The 16,801-nt window shown below is 37.5% G+C and overlaps 1 protein-coding gene across 3 annotated transcripts in view; it reads left to right on the top strand.

Moving 5' to 3' along the window:
* The window catches only part of RRP1B (ribosomal RNA processing 1B), a 54,291-nt gene extending 37,772 nt beyond the window's left edge, over positions 1-16,519 (top strand). For all 3 annotated transcript variants that reach the window (XM_027843647.1, XM_027843646.1, XM_027843648.1), the window contains 2 exons: positions 12,377-12,443; positions 13,361-16,519. In XM_027843647.1, coding sequence (XP_027699448.1) covers positions 12,377-12,443; positions 13,361-13,554 — 261 coding nt within the window. In that variant the 3' untranslated portion in view covers positions 13,555-16,519. The remainder of the gene's footprint in view (positions 1-12,376; positions 12,444-13,360) is intronic.
* Positions 16,520-16,801: the final 282 nt, after the last annotated feature.

The raw sequence follows: 16,801 nt of genomic DNA, 5'->3' as shown, positions 1-16,801 counted from the left end.
AAATTTAAAACCGTTTTATTATAACTAACTTTTTCCAGCATGAGTGCACACCTGAGTAAATTTCTTTCTTTCTTTCTTTCTTTCTTTCTTTCTCTTTCTTTCTTTCTTTTTGTTAAATAATTTGTTGAGTTTTAAAAATTCTAAACTTTTAAACATCTAAAGGAGATCGTTTCTGTACATAGGACAGAACACAAAAAGTGAATTCTATATTGTATTGTGTATCTCCATTTTACACCACTTGCTTTTTTAAAAAGTATATAATATATTCTATGCCTTACTTTCAAAACTGCCCTGCTTATCTGTCCTTCTTTCTGAACTTCAGTTCTCTTCTATGCATTTTTAAAAATGATCCAGTAGCCCCTTTTTTTCCCCATCACTATTGGTAACTACCACTTCCCCCAAATAAAAAACCTAGAGAAAGAAGGGAGGATGAGGGGGAACCTTGTATTAATAAGCTTGGTCAAAAACTATTCCACACACTAGTCACATCCAGAATTATCACATCTGTCCCAAGGTGGGTATTATTCATGATAGACCCTGAAGAGACGTTACATTGATCAGTTCTTTCAAAGTTGTTTTAATTTGTTTCGTGATTATTTTTTTTTACAATATTGCTGTCCTTATATAAATTGTTTTCCTTATTCTGCTCACATCACTCTGCATCTGTTCAGACTACCTAAATTTCAGTGAAATCCTCATTGATCATTTCTCGTGACCCATTAAAACTCCACTATATATGCATATGCAACAATTTTTTTTAGCCACTCTCCAATTGTCTTAAGAGGCTACCTAAAGCACCCCCTTAGATTTGAGTCCTTTGATTCCTTTCTTCTCCCCCTTTCTTTCCCCCTTTGAGGAAGTTTGTTTTCTTGCGACTCTATATTGTCCAATATTATACTCCCTCTTTATCCCATCCCCACCTTTCTACCTCCTTTTCCACCTATTTCCCTGTTGAGCTTGTTGTTTTTCTACACAACACTCTGTGTGTTCAACTTTTCCTTGTCAGTTTGATATAGAAGGGAAATTGATCTGATCCACTTTTCCCACATTCCTTCCATGGTTTTGAAAAATCTTCTCCTCACATACCCCAGAAATAGCAAGCTCTACCCCCTTCTTCCTTTCTATGCTAACTCTTGCATTTCTCTTATTCTCTTTAACCTCTTTAATTCCTCAGAGCAAAGGCCCCTGTTTTTCTCATTTAACTCTTTCAATACTCTTTGAAGATATTTAGGTTCTAAAGGAAAACTTGTTTCTTCTTTCCATTAGGATGTTAGCACTATAGCATACAACTTTAAGTTGCTCAAATAAATTTACTTTTCTTGGTTTCTCTGGACTCTTGTTTTCATATTTCAGTGTTCTTACTCAAATCTGGTCTTTTTATCAGAGATGCTTGAAAGTACTCCATTAAAGATCCATTTTTCCCCCAATAGGATTGTACTCAGCTTTGCAATGAGATCAAGTCAGCAAGCATTTATTAAGTACTATGTGACAAGCACAGTGCTAAATACTGAAAATATGAAGAAAGGCAAAAAACAAGAACAACAAAAACACCTGTTTCTGCTGTCAAGAAGCTCACAACCTAATGTGGGAGGGAACATACAAACAGAAATAAAATAAATACAGGACAAATTGGAAATTATCTTGGAAGAAAAATACTAAGGTTAAGGAAGCCTGGGAAATTCTTCTTGTAGAAGATGGGAATTGAGTTGAAACTTGAGAGGGGAGAGGGTTCCAGACGAAGGACAGCCAATGAAAATGTACAGAGCCCAGAGATTGGAATATCATGTTTGAGGAACAGCAAGGAGGCTGGTGTGTCACCAGATCTCAGCGTATATAGAGAAAGTAAGAATGCTATGGAAATTTAAGAAGGGATCCAGTTATAAAGGGCTTTAAAAGCCCAACAAATTTGATCGGAGAATTATAAAACTGAAGTTTATTAAATAGGGGTGTGACACGATCAGATATACATTTTAGAAAGCTCAATGAGGTAATAATGGCTTGCATGAGAATAGTGACAATTAGAGGTAGGGATTGGGGGTATATTTGGTAGATGTGATAAAGGTAAAAAATCAAAGGACTTGGAAGCTACTTAGATATGGGAAGGATGAGAAGAATGGAGAGTCAAGCCTGGATGACGTGAAGAATGGTGGTTTCCGCCCACAGTAATAGGGAAATTAAGAAGACAGAAAGGTTGGGGGAAAGAAATAATAACTTCAATTTTGGACATACTGAGTTTAAGGTATCTACAGGGCATCCAATTCTAAATGTCCAATAGATGTTAGATTGGAGATCAGGAGAAAAGGTTGGGGTTGGATAAGTAGATCCTGGGGATCATCTGCATGGAAATAATAATTGAATCCATAAGAACTAATGGGATCATCAAGCAAAATAGTATAGACTAGAGAGAAGAGAAGAGAGCCCAGGACAGAGGCTTGGGGAACAACTATGGGTAATGGGCATGATCTGACTAAAGATTTGGCAAAAGAGACCAAGAAGTGGTCAGACAGGAGAACCGAGATGGAATAGTGTCCTGAAAAGGTATAGAGAAGAGGATGATCAACAATGTCAAAGGCTGTAGAGAGGTCAAGAAGAGTGAGGATTGAGAAAAGGCCATCAGATTTGGCTATTAAGAGATTGACAACTTTGGAGAGAATAGTTTCATTTGAATGATGAGGTCAGAAATTAAGAGGAAAGGAAGTAGTGATGACAGTTGGAGATCTCCCGATCTCAAGGATATTAGCCACAAAAGAGAAGAGAGATAGGATGATTTAGTTAGAGGTGATGGATCAAGCTAAGATTTTTGAGGGTGGGGAAGACATGGGCTTGTTCTTAGACAGTAGAAAATCGGCCAGTAGACAGGAAGTGAGGATGCTAGAAGGGGCAGTCTTATGGAGAAGAGAGAATGGAATGGGATAACTTGTGCATGCAGAGGGGTTAGCTTTGACAAGGAGAAAGGGCCACCTGTTAACGTTAGGGTTAGAAATTAGTAGTGGAACAGTGAAGAGGTGCAGTAGCTAGAGTGCCACTTAGGAAGTAAGAAAAACCTAAGTTCAAATCTGACCTCAGATACTAGCTGTGTGACTCTGAGCAGTCCATTTAACCTGTTTGCCTCAGTTTCCTCATCTTTAAAATGGGGATAATACTAGCACCTATCTCCCAAAGTGGTTGTGAGGATCAAATGAGATGGTAATTGTAAAGCACTTAGGACAATGCCTGGCATATAGTAAGCAATATAGATATATGTATGTTAGTTAATATAAGCAATTGTTGAAATGATGAAGGGGGAAAGGGGAGCTTTTAGTGAATTGATTCAGTTTTTTCAATGAAATATGAGGCAAGGTTTTCAGCTATGAGAGCAGGGTAGGAAGAAGCATAGGAAGTTTGAAGAGGGATCAGAAAGTTTGGAAAAGGTACTGTGGTGAATGGGAGGTGTAAAATTATTGCCTTGTCACCATGAGAGCAGGTTAAGATGATGTAACATAAATTTGTAGTTGACCCAGTCAACATAGTTTCATGATTTTCTCTAGCTTTGTTCACTAGCATGTGAGTGGAAGGAAAAACAGTGCATAGTGGGAGTGATCCAAAGCTGAAGCTTGGCAGGGCAATTTCTTTGTTAGATTAAGAGACTTGAGAGAAGAGAGCAGAGTAGTGTTGAACTGGTTCACCAACAGCTCAAGATGGAGAAAGGAGGAGGAGAGTATCTCTCTTGCAGAGGCTAAGCTATTCTGAGAAGAACTTGAGAGTTAGAGGAATTGGAGGTAACAGTGAAAACAAAGAACCGGATTAGGCACTACAAGACAGAAGGAGAGATGGAATGATAACAACATTTTGATCAAATAAAGGAATCTCAAAGTTCATGAGCTCAGAAGGGGAACACATATGGGTCATGGCAAGATCGAGGGTTTGGCCATCTCTATGTGTAGCTGAGGTTAGGTAGAGTTCTTTTGCAGGTTGAATATTCTTGATTATGGGTTTATATATTTTACCTTTTGAAATATTGTATTATAAGTTCTCTCTTTATGATAAAGGCTGCCAGGTGTGATTCTGACTGTGGTTCCTTGGTACTTGACCTACTTCTTTGTGGATACTTGTGGCATTTACAGGTCATATTTTTTCTTTTGATATGTTGACATGAGAATTCTGAGTTTTAGCTCCAGCATTTTCCAAGACTTTTCTAGAGTTCTTTTTATGAAGGAACTCCATTGGTCTATTCTCTCTGCCTTCATTTTGCCTACTGGTTCTGACAGATCTTGGTAGCTTTTGTTGATGATTTTTTTTTAATAGTATATCTAGGACCCTTTTTGGTCGTGGCTTTTTCAAGTAGCCTAATGATTCTTGATTTTTTTTTTTCCTTTTGACCTGTTTTCCAGGTTATTTTTTTGTTGATAGATATATTTTCTAATTTTTTTAAGTAGGTTTTTTCCCTAATATTTCTTAATATTTCATGGAGTCATTGGTTACTGTCAGGTTTATTCTACTTTTCATGGAGTCCATTTCTTGGGTAAGGTTAACACTTGTTTATTCTTCTTCCAGTCCTTTCCTGCAGAGTTATTTTATTTTTTAATCTATTGCTTTATTTCTTCTAGGTATTCATATAGTTCTTGTAGAAAATCCATTTTTTTCCTTCAAATTTCTGCTTGTAGTTACCACAGAGTGTGGTGGATGAAAGATGAAATAACTGAGGATACAAAGGTTCAGTCTTGTAAGCATAATGATTTATTAAGCAGTGGCCCGGACCTCTACCTCTCCAGGATTAGGCCCTGTCCTGACTCTTGAGGTTCGTCTGTGCTATGTCTTCATGACCCTCTCTCACAAGATTCTTAAACTTCTTTTGTGTCATAAACTATTTTGGCTGTCAGGTGAAAGCTTGTAAACTTCTCAGAATGCTTTTAAATGCATAAAATACATAGTATTTCAAAGGGAAGCCATTATATTGAAATATAATTTTTGGCATATTACAGATTAAGGGAATGGTATTTCTGAAACTTTGATCTCCATTTCTGGCCTGGGTCAATTCATCCCTCCTTGGGCAGCCTAGTGGTCCCCTACTTTGAGGGGCATCCCATGTTGGTGCCCAATTTCAGATACCTATTTGGCTTAGCCCTGTTACAGTCCACAGTCAAGAAATCCACCAGCCCCAGCCTCTCCCAGTAACAGAGATTAAAGGTACTCCACCATGCCCAGGCCAGCCTTTTGTATATCAGTTATCTTAAATTTTCTTTTACCTTTTTCAATCTTTTGATTTTGTTTTAAGATTTCTTATTATCTCATGAAATTGTTAGTTTTCAAGGAGGCCATTTCTTGGATAAAGTGTACCACTTTTTTTTATAAGCTACTTTTTTCCTCCAGAGTTTCATTTTTGTCTGTTCACTTTTTCTTAAAGACGTTATTTTTATTAGGAGTTAAACCTTAGAACAATTTAATGAGGTTGATCACAATTTCATGCCAGAAAAAACACAGTTCTTCAAGTAAGGTGGGATGGAAATATTGCTAAATATAGTATCAAATCTTTATTAATTTTTTCTCTAAATCAACCAAAAAAAGCCCCCACAATTTAATGACTTCAGAAATTTTCTCCTTTCTGACTTAACACTCTTCTTCTACCTTTTCTACACATTAGTCATACTCAGAACTAGCCATATCTCCAGACATGCAAAGGTGAATCCCGGGAGAATCTGATATTTTTGTCTATGACTTACAATGTTCGTCCCCACTCTAACCCCTCATGCTTAGGGACTTTCAGCATGCATATTGATATCCTTTGAACACCCTGGCTTCCCAGTTCATCAGTCTCCTTAGCTCCCATGACCCACTCATATCTTCAGTATACCTTAGTCACCAAAAAGGATGGCTGTGACTTAGATCTCATCATCATTCTTATGCCCAACTTTGTCACCCCCATGATCTTTCACTCCTGAATTTCTTTGTCTTCTCACTTGTCTCTGTTCTTCGTTCTCATGCAGACTTCTAGTCCCTGTAGTCCCTCCCTCTTTCTCCCAGTCTTTCACTCTTACTCTGGCTTCATTTTCTTTCCTTCACATTTTTGACCCTGTCGTTAGCCAGTTCATCTGTAATCTTTCCTCCACCCTTGAAAATCTTAACTCTTTGACCTGTTAGCATTCGTAGTTTGTCAGTCCTCAACTCTTCTATCCGTAGTTAAAAAGCCAACGAGGTCCACTACAAATTTATGATATCCAATTTCCACTATTCTTGTTTCATTTCTTCTAAGTATTCATGTAGTCCTTGTGGAATATCCTTTTTTTTTTCTTTGAGTCTCACTTGCAGTTTTACTAGCTTCTTTTTTTCTATTTCTTTTTATTTTTTGGTGAGGTGATTGGGGTTAAGTGACTTGCCCAGAGTCACACAGCTAGTGAGTGTTATGTGTCTAAGGCTGGATTTGAACTCAGGTCCTCCTGACTCCAGTGCTGATGCTCTATTCACTGCACCAACTAGCTGCCCCTTTACTAGCTTCTTTGGGAGTATTTTCAGATTTGTAATAATTTACTCATCAGTGTCTTTGGTTTACTTTTCTCTCCAGCTTTATTACCTGAATTGGGACTTTGTGACAGGGAAGGGCTTCGCCCACTAGTCAGCCTCACCCTGGGTCTCCTGAGTTCTTATGCTAACCTCTGCTTCCCAAGGTTAGGCCACCTAGTTCTTTGACATTAAGTGTCCTGGCTCTTGTGGAGTGAGAAATAGGATACTACTCTAGTGCTCACTGCCCACTGTATCCATTCATTTTCTGGAGCTTCCAGAGTCCCCACTCTGGCTCTTTCTGATCCCACTGGGGCTTTCTCAAACACTTTTACTTTCTCTAGATACACAGCCTTGTAGACTACGCCTTTACTAGTGCTCATTTTGCTGGAGGGGTCTGGCTGACTTTTTGTGCAGTTCTGGAGTAGAAGAAGTCACTTAATATAGTTTCTGGTTGTATTTCTTAATTAAGAAAGAAGGAAGGTATGAACAGGATTTTGCTGGAGTAGGTGTGTAGGAGTTGGTTGTTTTGCCTCCTATTAGGCAGGCATCTTGGCAGGAAGTGCCCCTCTGAGTAAAATTCTAACAATTCTTTGCTGTAGCTAAAGATTGATTGAATTGAGGCAGTGATCGTAATTGGTCCTGAGTGTTTCTAGACTGCTGTTTGATTCGGTGATGTATTTAGATATTTCTACATTTTATGTGCCTGTGTTTTGGGGTATTTTCCTCATCCCAGAACAAATCTTTTTGGTGAGGAGAGGATCTGTACATAGTTAGTGGAGAAGATGGTATTGAGGCTAGGTCTTCCCAGAACTTTTGCCTGACTAGCATACTAAAGAGAGAAGGGAAAAGGAAGATCAGTATGAAGAAAGTAAAGGAAAAGGAAGAGAAAAAGGATGGGTCAGTTTCAGCTTTGTTTGAGTTTGTGACAAGTGACAATTTTGCAAATGGACTTGATGGCTAGACACTGAAACTGACTAGAAAGTCAGTAACAACTCCACTCTTCCTTCACTTCAAAGTCCTTAACTTGGAAGGCCAGGACTGGGTACAAAGCTTATAGAGGGTTTCAAGCAGCAGTTGTCGAAAGAAAAACAACCTCTCTACCAGACGTATAGAACATAACCCCACATGTCCTCTTCATTTAGAGTCTAGAGGAGTTATGCTTATCCTAAGATAACAGAAGATAGAAACAAGCTTTAGAAGGTTTAGAAGCAAAGTTTCTAAAATGTTGGCTTCTCTGGAATTTAATCATTACCAAAACTAAATGGGAACTGTTTGTGACATAGCCACAAGGCCTTAGTACAGAATGAAAGCCTTGTGTTTCATTAAATAGGTATGGGTCTTTAGTTTTCTTTCTTGGCATTTGTCAGTCATTCACAAGAGGGAAAGGCGTAACTTCCAAAGATAAAAACTTGACTGGTTTGAGGTGTGTATCGGTGTTGCCAATATCCTATATGAATAACAATAATATCTTTTCTGATACCTGAGTTTATTGACTTTACCCTTAATTTGCTCTCCAAGTGAGGTTAGAACTACTACCTTTACTTATCTTATAGTCTCATTTAGTGTCAAGGATCATTTTCTTTCTTTTTTCTTAACTATAAGAAAAGAAAAAGAAACATAAACTTATATACAAAATAAGAAAAGGAAAAAAGCATTGCCATGTGTATAGCAAAACATGAGAGGATTCAAAATATATAGCAATACATTTCTATTTCAAGAAAGCCTATATGATAAATACTACACATTGTGTTCAGAGCTGTCCATCTTTTCTTTGTTTTCTTGTAAGCTGTCTTTTATTCTCTGCTGTGCACTTTTTACTTTGTTCTTTTTTTCTCCCCTTCCTTCTCCTCTCCCCCCACCAAAATCTGTAGTTAAGTGCAGAGATGTGTGTGTGTGTGTGTGTGTGTGTGTGTGTAGACATATATCTGTATATAAGTGTGTATATGTGTGTTTATGTATTGTGCACATGCCTACACATATATACATACACACATACATATACTTAGATCTGTCTATAATCATACTCATATATAGACATATACATTCGTAGGCATCTATGTAAGACCGTACTCAAGGATCAGTTTCTTATTTCTGCATTTTAATATTTGAAGATATTATAAAGGACTGCAGTGAAGTTAAGTAGTTCTGGTTTTATTAATTAAACAGTTCAGGACAACAGAAGATTGGGAGAGCCTGTTTATTCATCCTGTTTACTTTATTCTTCCCTCCTTTTCTCCTCTCCACACACCCACATCCATACCCACATACATATATTTCAAGGGCAGCTTTAAAAGGGAAGAGTTGGAAAAAGGTAACCAGTGAAGTGTGTAAAGTATGAGCTGATTACCTGGTAATATAAGAGCTTTTTACTAATGGCTAGTAGAGCTACCTCTTCTTTCCCTCTGGTTTACTCAGGCACACCTAAAGAAACCTGTGAAACAAATGAAAGTCTTGAGAAATATGGACATTCTATATCCTCATTAGACAGCTTGAATGGATTAATGTAAAGCATCAGAAAGTAAAGGTGCACTTACTTTTTCTTATATTTGCTACATAGTCTGAGACATTCAGAAACTTGGTCTTTACCCTGAGATCTAAAAGCAGGAAATTTACAGATAGAAGTGTTCTGGGGTCATCTTGAACCAGCTCGTATGAGAACCAGTTGTTAAATTTTCAGAATTTTTCTACCTAGGAAATCTGCAAATGCTACAAATTAGAGTTGATTTATTATTTTATTGATGTCTAGTCTTAAGAGAGTGATGGGGAAAATGTTGATAATGCAGATTAAACTTAAAAGTGTGTTGTATGTGGATTCCTCTCTCCCAACCCCAAACCTGTTGTTACACGTTTACCAGCACACCCCTGCATACAAGATAGAAATATAGGAGTCACAAAAATAGTGATTCCTAGAAGGAAAGCTAAGAATTATTTATTTTTTACCTAAATACCTAGACTTTCAGGGCTTTTCTGAAGAGAGGGAAAACAAGGATATTTTTTTTAACTGGCAGTTTACCCAGACAATTTTTGAGTCCTTAGGCATAATTATTGATGGAGTGAATTTCCTTTGCCCATCAACGCTAGCTGTCCTCAGTAGACAGCTTCTTTGAGGCGTCATATGGGAAGCTGAAGGGGTTGATCCAGCAGGAAGTACAGATATTCAAGAAATGCATAGAGGTGATGGCCTTAGTGTGGCAGAGAGTGCACAGTGCCCAATGAGAAGCATCAGCCACAGTTTCATACTCTACATTTGGCAGGATAGTGACATAAGGAAACTTGGAAAGAGCCTATATCCTCTCATCCTGAATTTTTGAGACAAGGACTACTCATTCTCCCTTTTTTGCTACAGTTCAAGTCCTTTGCTCCATGTTTGCTCCAGCCTCTCAAATCTTGATGTTCCAGATCCCCTAATGAGCTAAAACCAGTCAAATGTATGGATGTTGGCCATTCTCCCCTCTGGAATTTTTTAGATCTGTATGCAAGGGCATCTTTCAGGGGAAGGTGGGTGATCTCTGGAAACTTTCACACACAAGTACTGCTTGTCTTGCTACCTTTTTCCTCCTTTAGCATCCAGTGTTTTAGTAACCTAACCCCATAGTTCCTGTTGGAATTAGACCCCTTTTTCATTTAGGGTTTGGCCTAGGGTATCATTACTGTAGTTATTTCCACCACTCAGACCTGATGTTCAGTAATTAGGCTTGCCTGCATCTAGATTGATGAGCACCAGTATTTGCTAGGTCCTAGAATGGCCATTAGTAAGACCCAATGAGATCTTTAGAAAGACTCTAGGTTTTTTGGGGGGAGGGGCAGGTGGAGGTGGAGAGAAAAGAGTATACGCACAGGTGTTTGTTCCTGTTTGGAAATTCTCCTAGGTCTAATTCATCAGTGATTCAAGCAAGACAGCAGCCCCATGAAGGGGTCAGCCCACTGGATTGATTTGGTTTGCAGGGGAAGGTTCCCCTTTTCCAGACATTTTTCTGTACTGACACCTCACTCTGCTGGAATAGGATGAGCTGTTAGGTGGTTTAGCTACAGCTACAATGAAGTCATCAGTACTTCCAGAGGCTTAAAGTCACTCAGATGGATTCATCTGATTTGTGTCAGTATCCCATAGCTTCGCCTGTGGCTGCTGTTGGAATTTGGTATATAACTGACTCACTTTCTTGACAGAATATTGTACCACCTCTGAGACCTGATTGATATCGTCCCAACCTAGGAATTAACTTGATGGGGATGGTGATAAATAGGCAGGCCTCTTTCCTGCCTGGGAATTTTATAGTAGTCCAGCTGGACCCAGCTTGCCAAACTTGAGATTCCAGGGTTTTCTGCTTTCTGTTATTCAACCATTCATCAGTAAGGTTTATCAGCTGTGTTATTATCCAGTTCTTCTGGTTTCCCTGGATCTGTTCCAGTGACCCTAATGTCATGGAGGTGGGGGAGAAAGGAGTCAGAAAGGAACGGATGGTAAAAGGTGAATCTTCATCCTCTCTGCCTTTGACTCCTGACAAAGTTGGTCTAGTTCCTTTCCTTGCTACTCTCTTACTGTAAGGAATAGCTCCTTGAAGTTCCTCATCTCTCTCAACCCTGTCTTACAAATCCAGTGGAAGGTCATAACCCTTGGCTCCATGGATCATCTTTCCTGGTCACACCAGTAGGATTTATCCCACCAAAGCACCTGTTATTCCTACACAAACAAATACCAGGTGTATCCTGGCGTTTAACCAATCTCCTTTTAATTGCCTTTTCTGAAGTATAGTTCGTTGTACCACCTCCTGCCCAACCTAAGCAGGGCTCTGATTGGAGGCAGAGGAGTACTTGAAGCCTGAGTATGCAAGAGCTTCCTAAAGGATAGGATATGGTTCTCAAGAAGCAATACAAGGAGGTGTATGTGTATGACATGTACACACTTACATAGAGAGTACGGCTTCCCTGTCTCCTTCTGTTGCCTTGTGAAGACGGTTTGTCTCCAGGTGAAGACAACTTCATAGTGCTAGAGAGTCTGTAAGGTCTGAGACGTCAAGTGGGGATACCTAGGTGGTCCTTTTACCCTTCTTGGTGGGCCCCTCCCAATTAGATACCTGAAGGCCTTCATCTGAACCACCAGCCATCTGTGTAGTTTCTTAGTGTCTTGGGCCACTTACATAGTATATTGGTATAGTACAGTAGTGGGGAAGCTAGGCGGTGCAGTGGATGGAACACCAGGCCTGAAGTCAGGAAGACCTGAGTTCAAATCCAGCCTCAGACACTTACTAGCTATGTGACTGTGGGCAAGCCACTTTACCCTGTGTGCCTCAGTTTCATCATCTGTAAAATAAACTGGAGAGAGAAATGGTAAACACTCCATTGTCTTTGCCAAGAAAACCCCAAATGGAGTCACGAAGAGTTGGCAACTGAAATGACTGAGCAACAGCAGAATAATATAATAAATAGTAGGCCATGCCATAGTCTGTTCTACCTCAGCCATCTTGTTCAAGGTACCATAATAATTTATAAAAAGAGATAATATTTGAAAATATCTTCAATAGAGCTGTAGCTCACCTGGATCATATCCAACTAGATGAATTTCATGAGATTATGATTATCTCCAAATTAAGATTTCCACACTCTTAGACTTGAATAGGAGTTATTAAATCTTCCCCGCAAGAACCAGTTTTCTTCTTAATGATGATACTTGTACTCACTACTTACTGAAGAATTTGTATCTGTAGTCTTTGCTAGGAAGATAAGAATTTGATTACTTCCTAGTAAATTATGTTGCGCAAAAAAACAGGAAGATCTTATGTATATAATCTTTTTGGTACTAATAAGCACTAGCTAATCTAATGAAAAATTTAAAATGTCAAAAATATTATATAAAACTGATTTAAACATCCTAGCTTGTCATTTTTATTCTCTTCTACAGTTGAACAAGCAACCATCATCCAGCTCCAAAAAGGTCACTTTTGGGTTGAACAAAAACATGACCACAGGTGAGAGAGGGGGTGTGTGTCTTGGGGATGGGGAGCATTTCAAGTCTATGCAAATATGCTTAGATTGGACTTGGATTCTCTTTTCAAGAGTTGAATATCTGCCCCCAAAAGCATCTTATTAAAATGCATATAAAATTCACAGTGGGTCAGGAGATTCCACTTTTTATCTTATTTCTCTAACAGAGGTAAGCATTCCAATGGATTATCCTCACTTAGTGACTGTACCATTGTGAAGCAATAAAAGAAGGTTCTTAGAGTTTTCCAGGTTTTCTCTTCACTTCCTTTCACAAAACAAATTTTTCCTAAGAGCTTTTATATCATTCTCAAATGGTCATGTAAGCAGTGGGACTCAGATACTAGCAAATAATTGAACTGCTGCGCCTATTGTGACTAAGACAATAAACAGAAAAAAGTCAAAAGACTTGAATTGAGGGGTGGAGGGTGGGTTGGGGTGTGTTAAGGCATTCTTTGGAAAAAAGAAATATTGATGTTACTGTGTATTTGTTTAAGAACCGATCCTTTCCTAGTAGAGTTAATCTCAGGCTCTTTAAAGCTGGAGTCAAGTGGTGAATGAAAAAGCTGCAGGAGAATATCATTTGTTTAACTTTTGTTCTAAAATTTATCCTGCTATTATAAAACTAGAACAAAATCTAAATGACACATGATAGTCTTGAGACAAGTGATCAGGTATTTTCCTGCCTTCTTTTGCTAACCTCGTTCCCAGAATTAATCTTTTAAAGCTCTTGCTCTTTTCCATCTTAACCTAGGAACTGAACAACCCAAGTCTAGATTCCTTTGGGGAGGGAGATGTGGAATGGGGAGCATTTTAAAGACATTGCTTTAGTGAATCAGTTTGCTGTAGCCTCATTCTTTTCTCTAACATTTGACAAAATATAATTCCATTTTGTTTCTTACAGAATTCAAGAAGACTGACAAAAGTATCTTGGTAAGTCCAACAGGACCCTCCCGAGTAGCTTTTAATCCAGAACAGAAGCCTCTCCATGGAGTGCTGAAGACACCTACGAGTTCACCCCCAGAAACTCCCCTTGTGACTAAGAAATTGCTTATTGCACCTCCAAAGAGAAGACCAACTGCTATGGACTTCTTTTGAGCATAGCAAGATTCTTTTCTCTTTCAGGACTGCTTTTTGTACAGAATATTCTGTAAATTATAACTTTGGAAATTTTTGGCCTTTTTATCATTGTTATTATTTTATAAATTCCTATAAATTGTATATAAAAGGTTCTGGTTGTTATCTGTGACACTGCTACTTCGCCATCCCCTCAGTCTAAGGCCATGGAGAAGCTTTGTATAATATATTCTTGCATTTGGATTATAATTGGTCTTTGCTCGGATCCTTGGGAATTTCTCTCTCGTGTCTTCAGCAAGAGCTATTAGTGAAGGAACTCAGACTTTTTCTATTCTTTTTTTTTTTTTTAAGGATAAAACAAAATCTACTGGCCAGTTACTGATTTATAAGGAGCTTTGCTACTGTTGTTGTACGTGTTGTGGTAGCTGATTGGTTTCTGATTATTTGTAGTCCTAATGAGCTCTGTGTGATTGGCTTTGAGGGCTTTGTGGTGGTGTTATCCTCATATAACCTTTAGATGTTTGGTAGTTTTTGCTGGTAGAACATTTCTTTCAAATTGGTGGATTAGCACTATCATAGTTTGTGTAATCAGCCAGTTTAACTTAAATAAAACACTGTCTCAGTCTTGTTCATTGTTTTCCTCTGTTGTCTACTGCTTTTCTAGACCTGCTAGGCAAGTGCTAAGGCCAGTCCTCAAAATGACCCTACTGCTGAGCCTCGTGAAAAAGCTCATTTACTGATGTCTTCTGTATTCTTACATGGAGATCTCTGTTTATTTCTTTGTTCTGTTGCATGTTTTTTATTAATTGACTATTTGAACCGAGGTCTCATGATCCTTGAAGTGGCTTTTCTATATTGCAATAAGGCAGTGTCGCACTCTCTTAGAATCCCAGTTTCTTTCTAAGATGCACAAAACAAGGAGCCTATGAAGATTCTGTTTGGGGATATTGATTTTACTTTATTTAAGATATGACCCAAAATTGTCTATAATTATCTGTTGTTTTATTTGGTCTGGTTTGGTTTTTTTTTTTCTGGAATTCAAACATTTAAGATTCTAAAGTTTCCCCCATTTCAGTCAGCCACCAGGAATTTCATTTGTCCACATTGCATTTTGTAAGCAAGATTGTGATGTTCTGGTGGTAATTCAGGTTTTTTTATGAAGGAAAATGTATCTCTACCTTGTATCTGAATATGTAATGAGATACAAATTTAGAACACCTCTACTTCAAATCCCCATAGTCGGGTTAGGGAGCAAAGATCCCTAAGGAACCTAAGAAAAGGATCATTAAACATCCTTCTCTTTGGTTAAATATACTTCATGCTTGTCAGGCAGCAGCAGACATTGAAACTTCAAACATATTACATGTGTTTTTCATTCTGCTTTATTGTCAGGGCTTTTTCAGATGTCTCCATGAATCACGGAAAAAAGAAACTTACACTTGTATAGGAGGCCTAAGAATTTTGAAATTCCACATTAACTCTAGGCTCTTTTCCCTGACTTTACCTCCTACTCCATGGTTGAGTCACAAAGGGTGCTTGATATTACACCAGCTGTTACAGGAACAGCTTTTGAGAATGACTAAAATTTTAGAAATCTGACGTGTTGCTCAAACTAGTTATATTTCCTTCCTTTTTTGTTAATTCACTTAATCAGTGAAGAAACTTTAACCACAAAAACTAACTGAACCAACTTGTCTATATCTATAAGTTAATTGATAGAAGTGACAGTATGGTTTAGTAACATTTTTTAAACTTTGATGATTTTTGCTTTGCCTGATTGCATAGATTTACAAATCATAAGCCAAGGAAGAAAGAACTAGTTGATAGTGCTCTTTATCTTGTTTCTTGTGGTAACAATTGTTTTATGTTACTACATATAGATTAATAACTTTTGTTGTGTAAAATGCATGTTTTTTTTAACATTATATTCTATATGCATTTGGTTGTCATATTCAAGAAAACAGCCAGTTATGTATTAGAAAGATTGGATTTGGATGTTCACAAACAAAATTAGTTGTCTTTTTAAAGAATATCCAGTTTTTATTAAGCACTGAGATCCTGAATCCTACCACCAAATGTGCTCTTTTTCGTCCCAAAGTATTTAAAAAAAAAAGAGCAAGAAATTCTAAGATAAAAAGAAGGCATTGGTTTTACAGTGACTAGTGATTTTTTTTTCCTTCACAGAATTGAAGGCCTCAATTATAGTGTCATCTATCTGTACTGTGGTATTGTTGTAATAACTTGTAAATATGCCTGTATCAAATATAAATGGTCTTCTGTCATATATGAATATTTCTAAGGAGTAATACTGAATGCCTTTAGTTTACTTTATCTTCAACTGTTTCTGAATTTGTTTCATGTTATGAGTAAATTGAAAAAGTTTGTTCTAGGGTTTTGGTTTTGGGTTTTTGTTTGTTTGTTTTGTTAAATGTGAACAACAAAGGAAGGAGACAAGTACCATTTACTTGAATTCCCCTTGTACACCCAAGAAATGTAAAACCTAAAAAAAAAAAACGTATTTTAAAAATCACAGCTTTCTGTTTGAGTATATGTTATTTTTATAGAGAAAATTGCCATGAATACTTAAAAAGGCCAAAAACAGGAAATGACTAATGTTGGTAGCCTTGAATTACAGTTTTTTGTAAAGGGTAGTTATTTTTCACAGGTCTGGTCAATTTTGTACAATTTTGTATCAGACTCTTCTTAAGATTTATAATCATTTGTAATTTCTAACTGGACTGAAAGCACAAAGGGAAGTGTTAACAGGAAATCTGGAAGAGGTTGGTTTTAAGTGTTGAAAAAGTATAAAATTGGATTTAATTTTAATCGTGTGTGTTTCTCTGTATTTTTATTATGCTAGCAAGAACTATGTTTCTTTACTGTAAGTTTGTATCAACAGCTGCTGTATTAACAGTGTTTGTCAATGTGGTATTTCAACTAAGAAAGTCACATAGCCAAATCCAATAAAAATTAGTCTTTACTCTGATGGGTTTTGTATTTTAGTGATAAGAGTATTTCCATCTATAAAAAACAATTACAATGGATGTTGGAGAAGGTTTACTTTGTTAAATATATACTTGAAATCAAAATGTATATTTAAGAGAACAGTTGTTAGGCCTTTCTATATTTGGCAATATGTAGTACCTACTATTTCATACAGTTGGGTATGCTGGTAAATATTTAATAACTGACTCTCTGAAAAACAGTGTCTGCAGGACACACTTTTAAATTTGCTCTTCCCAATTAACATTTTCTTCACCACTTTCTT

The sequence above is a fragment of the Vombatus ursinus genome, unplaced genomic scaffold (genome assembly GCF_900497805.2).
Source record: "Vombatus ursinus unplaced genomic scaffold, bare-nosed wombat genome assembly UNPS02014924.1, whole genome shotgun sequence".
NCBI lineage: Eukaryota > Metazoa > Chordata > Mammalia > Diprotodontia > Vombatidae > Vombatus > Vombatus ursinus.
Note: the sequence above shows the minus strand (reverse complement) of the source record. Positions and strands in the feature narration are given on the sequence as shown.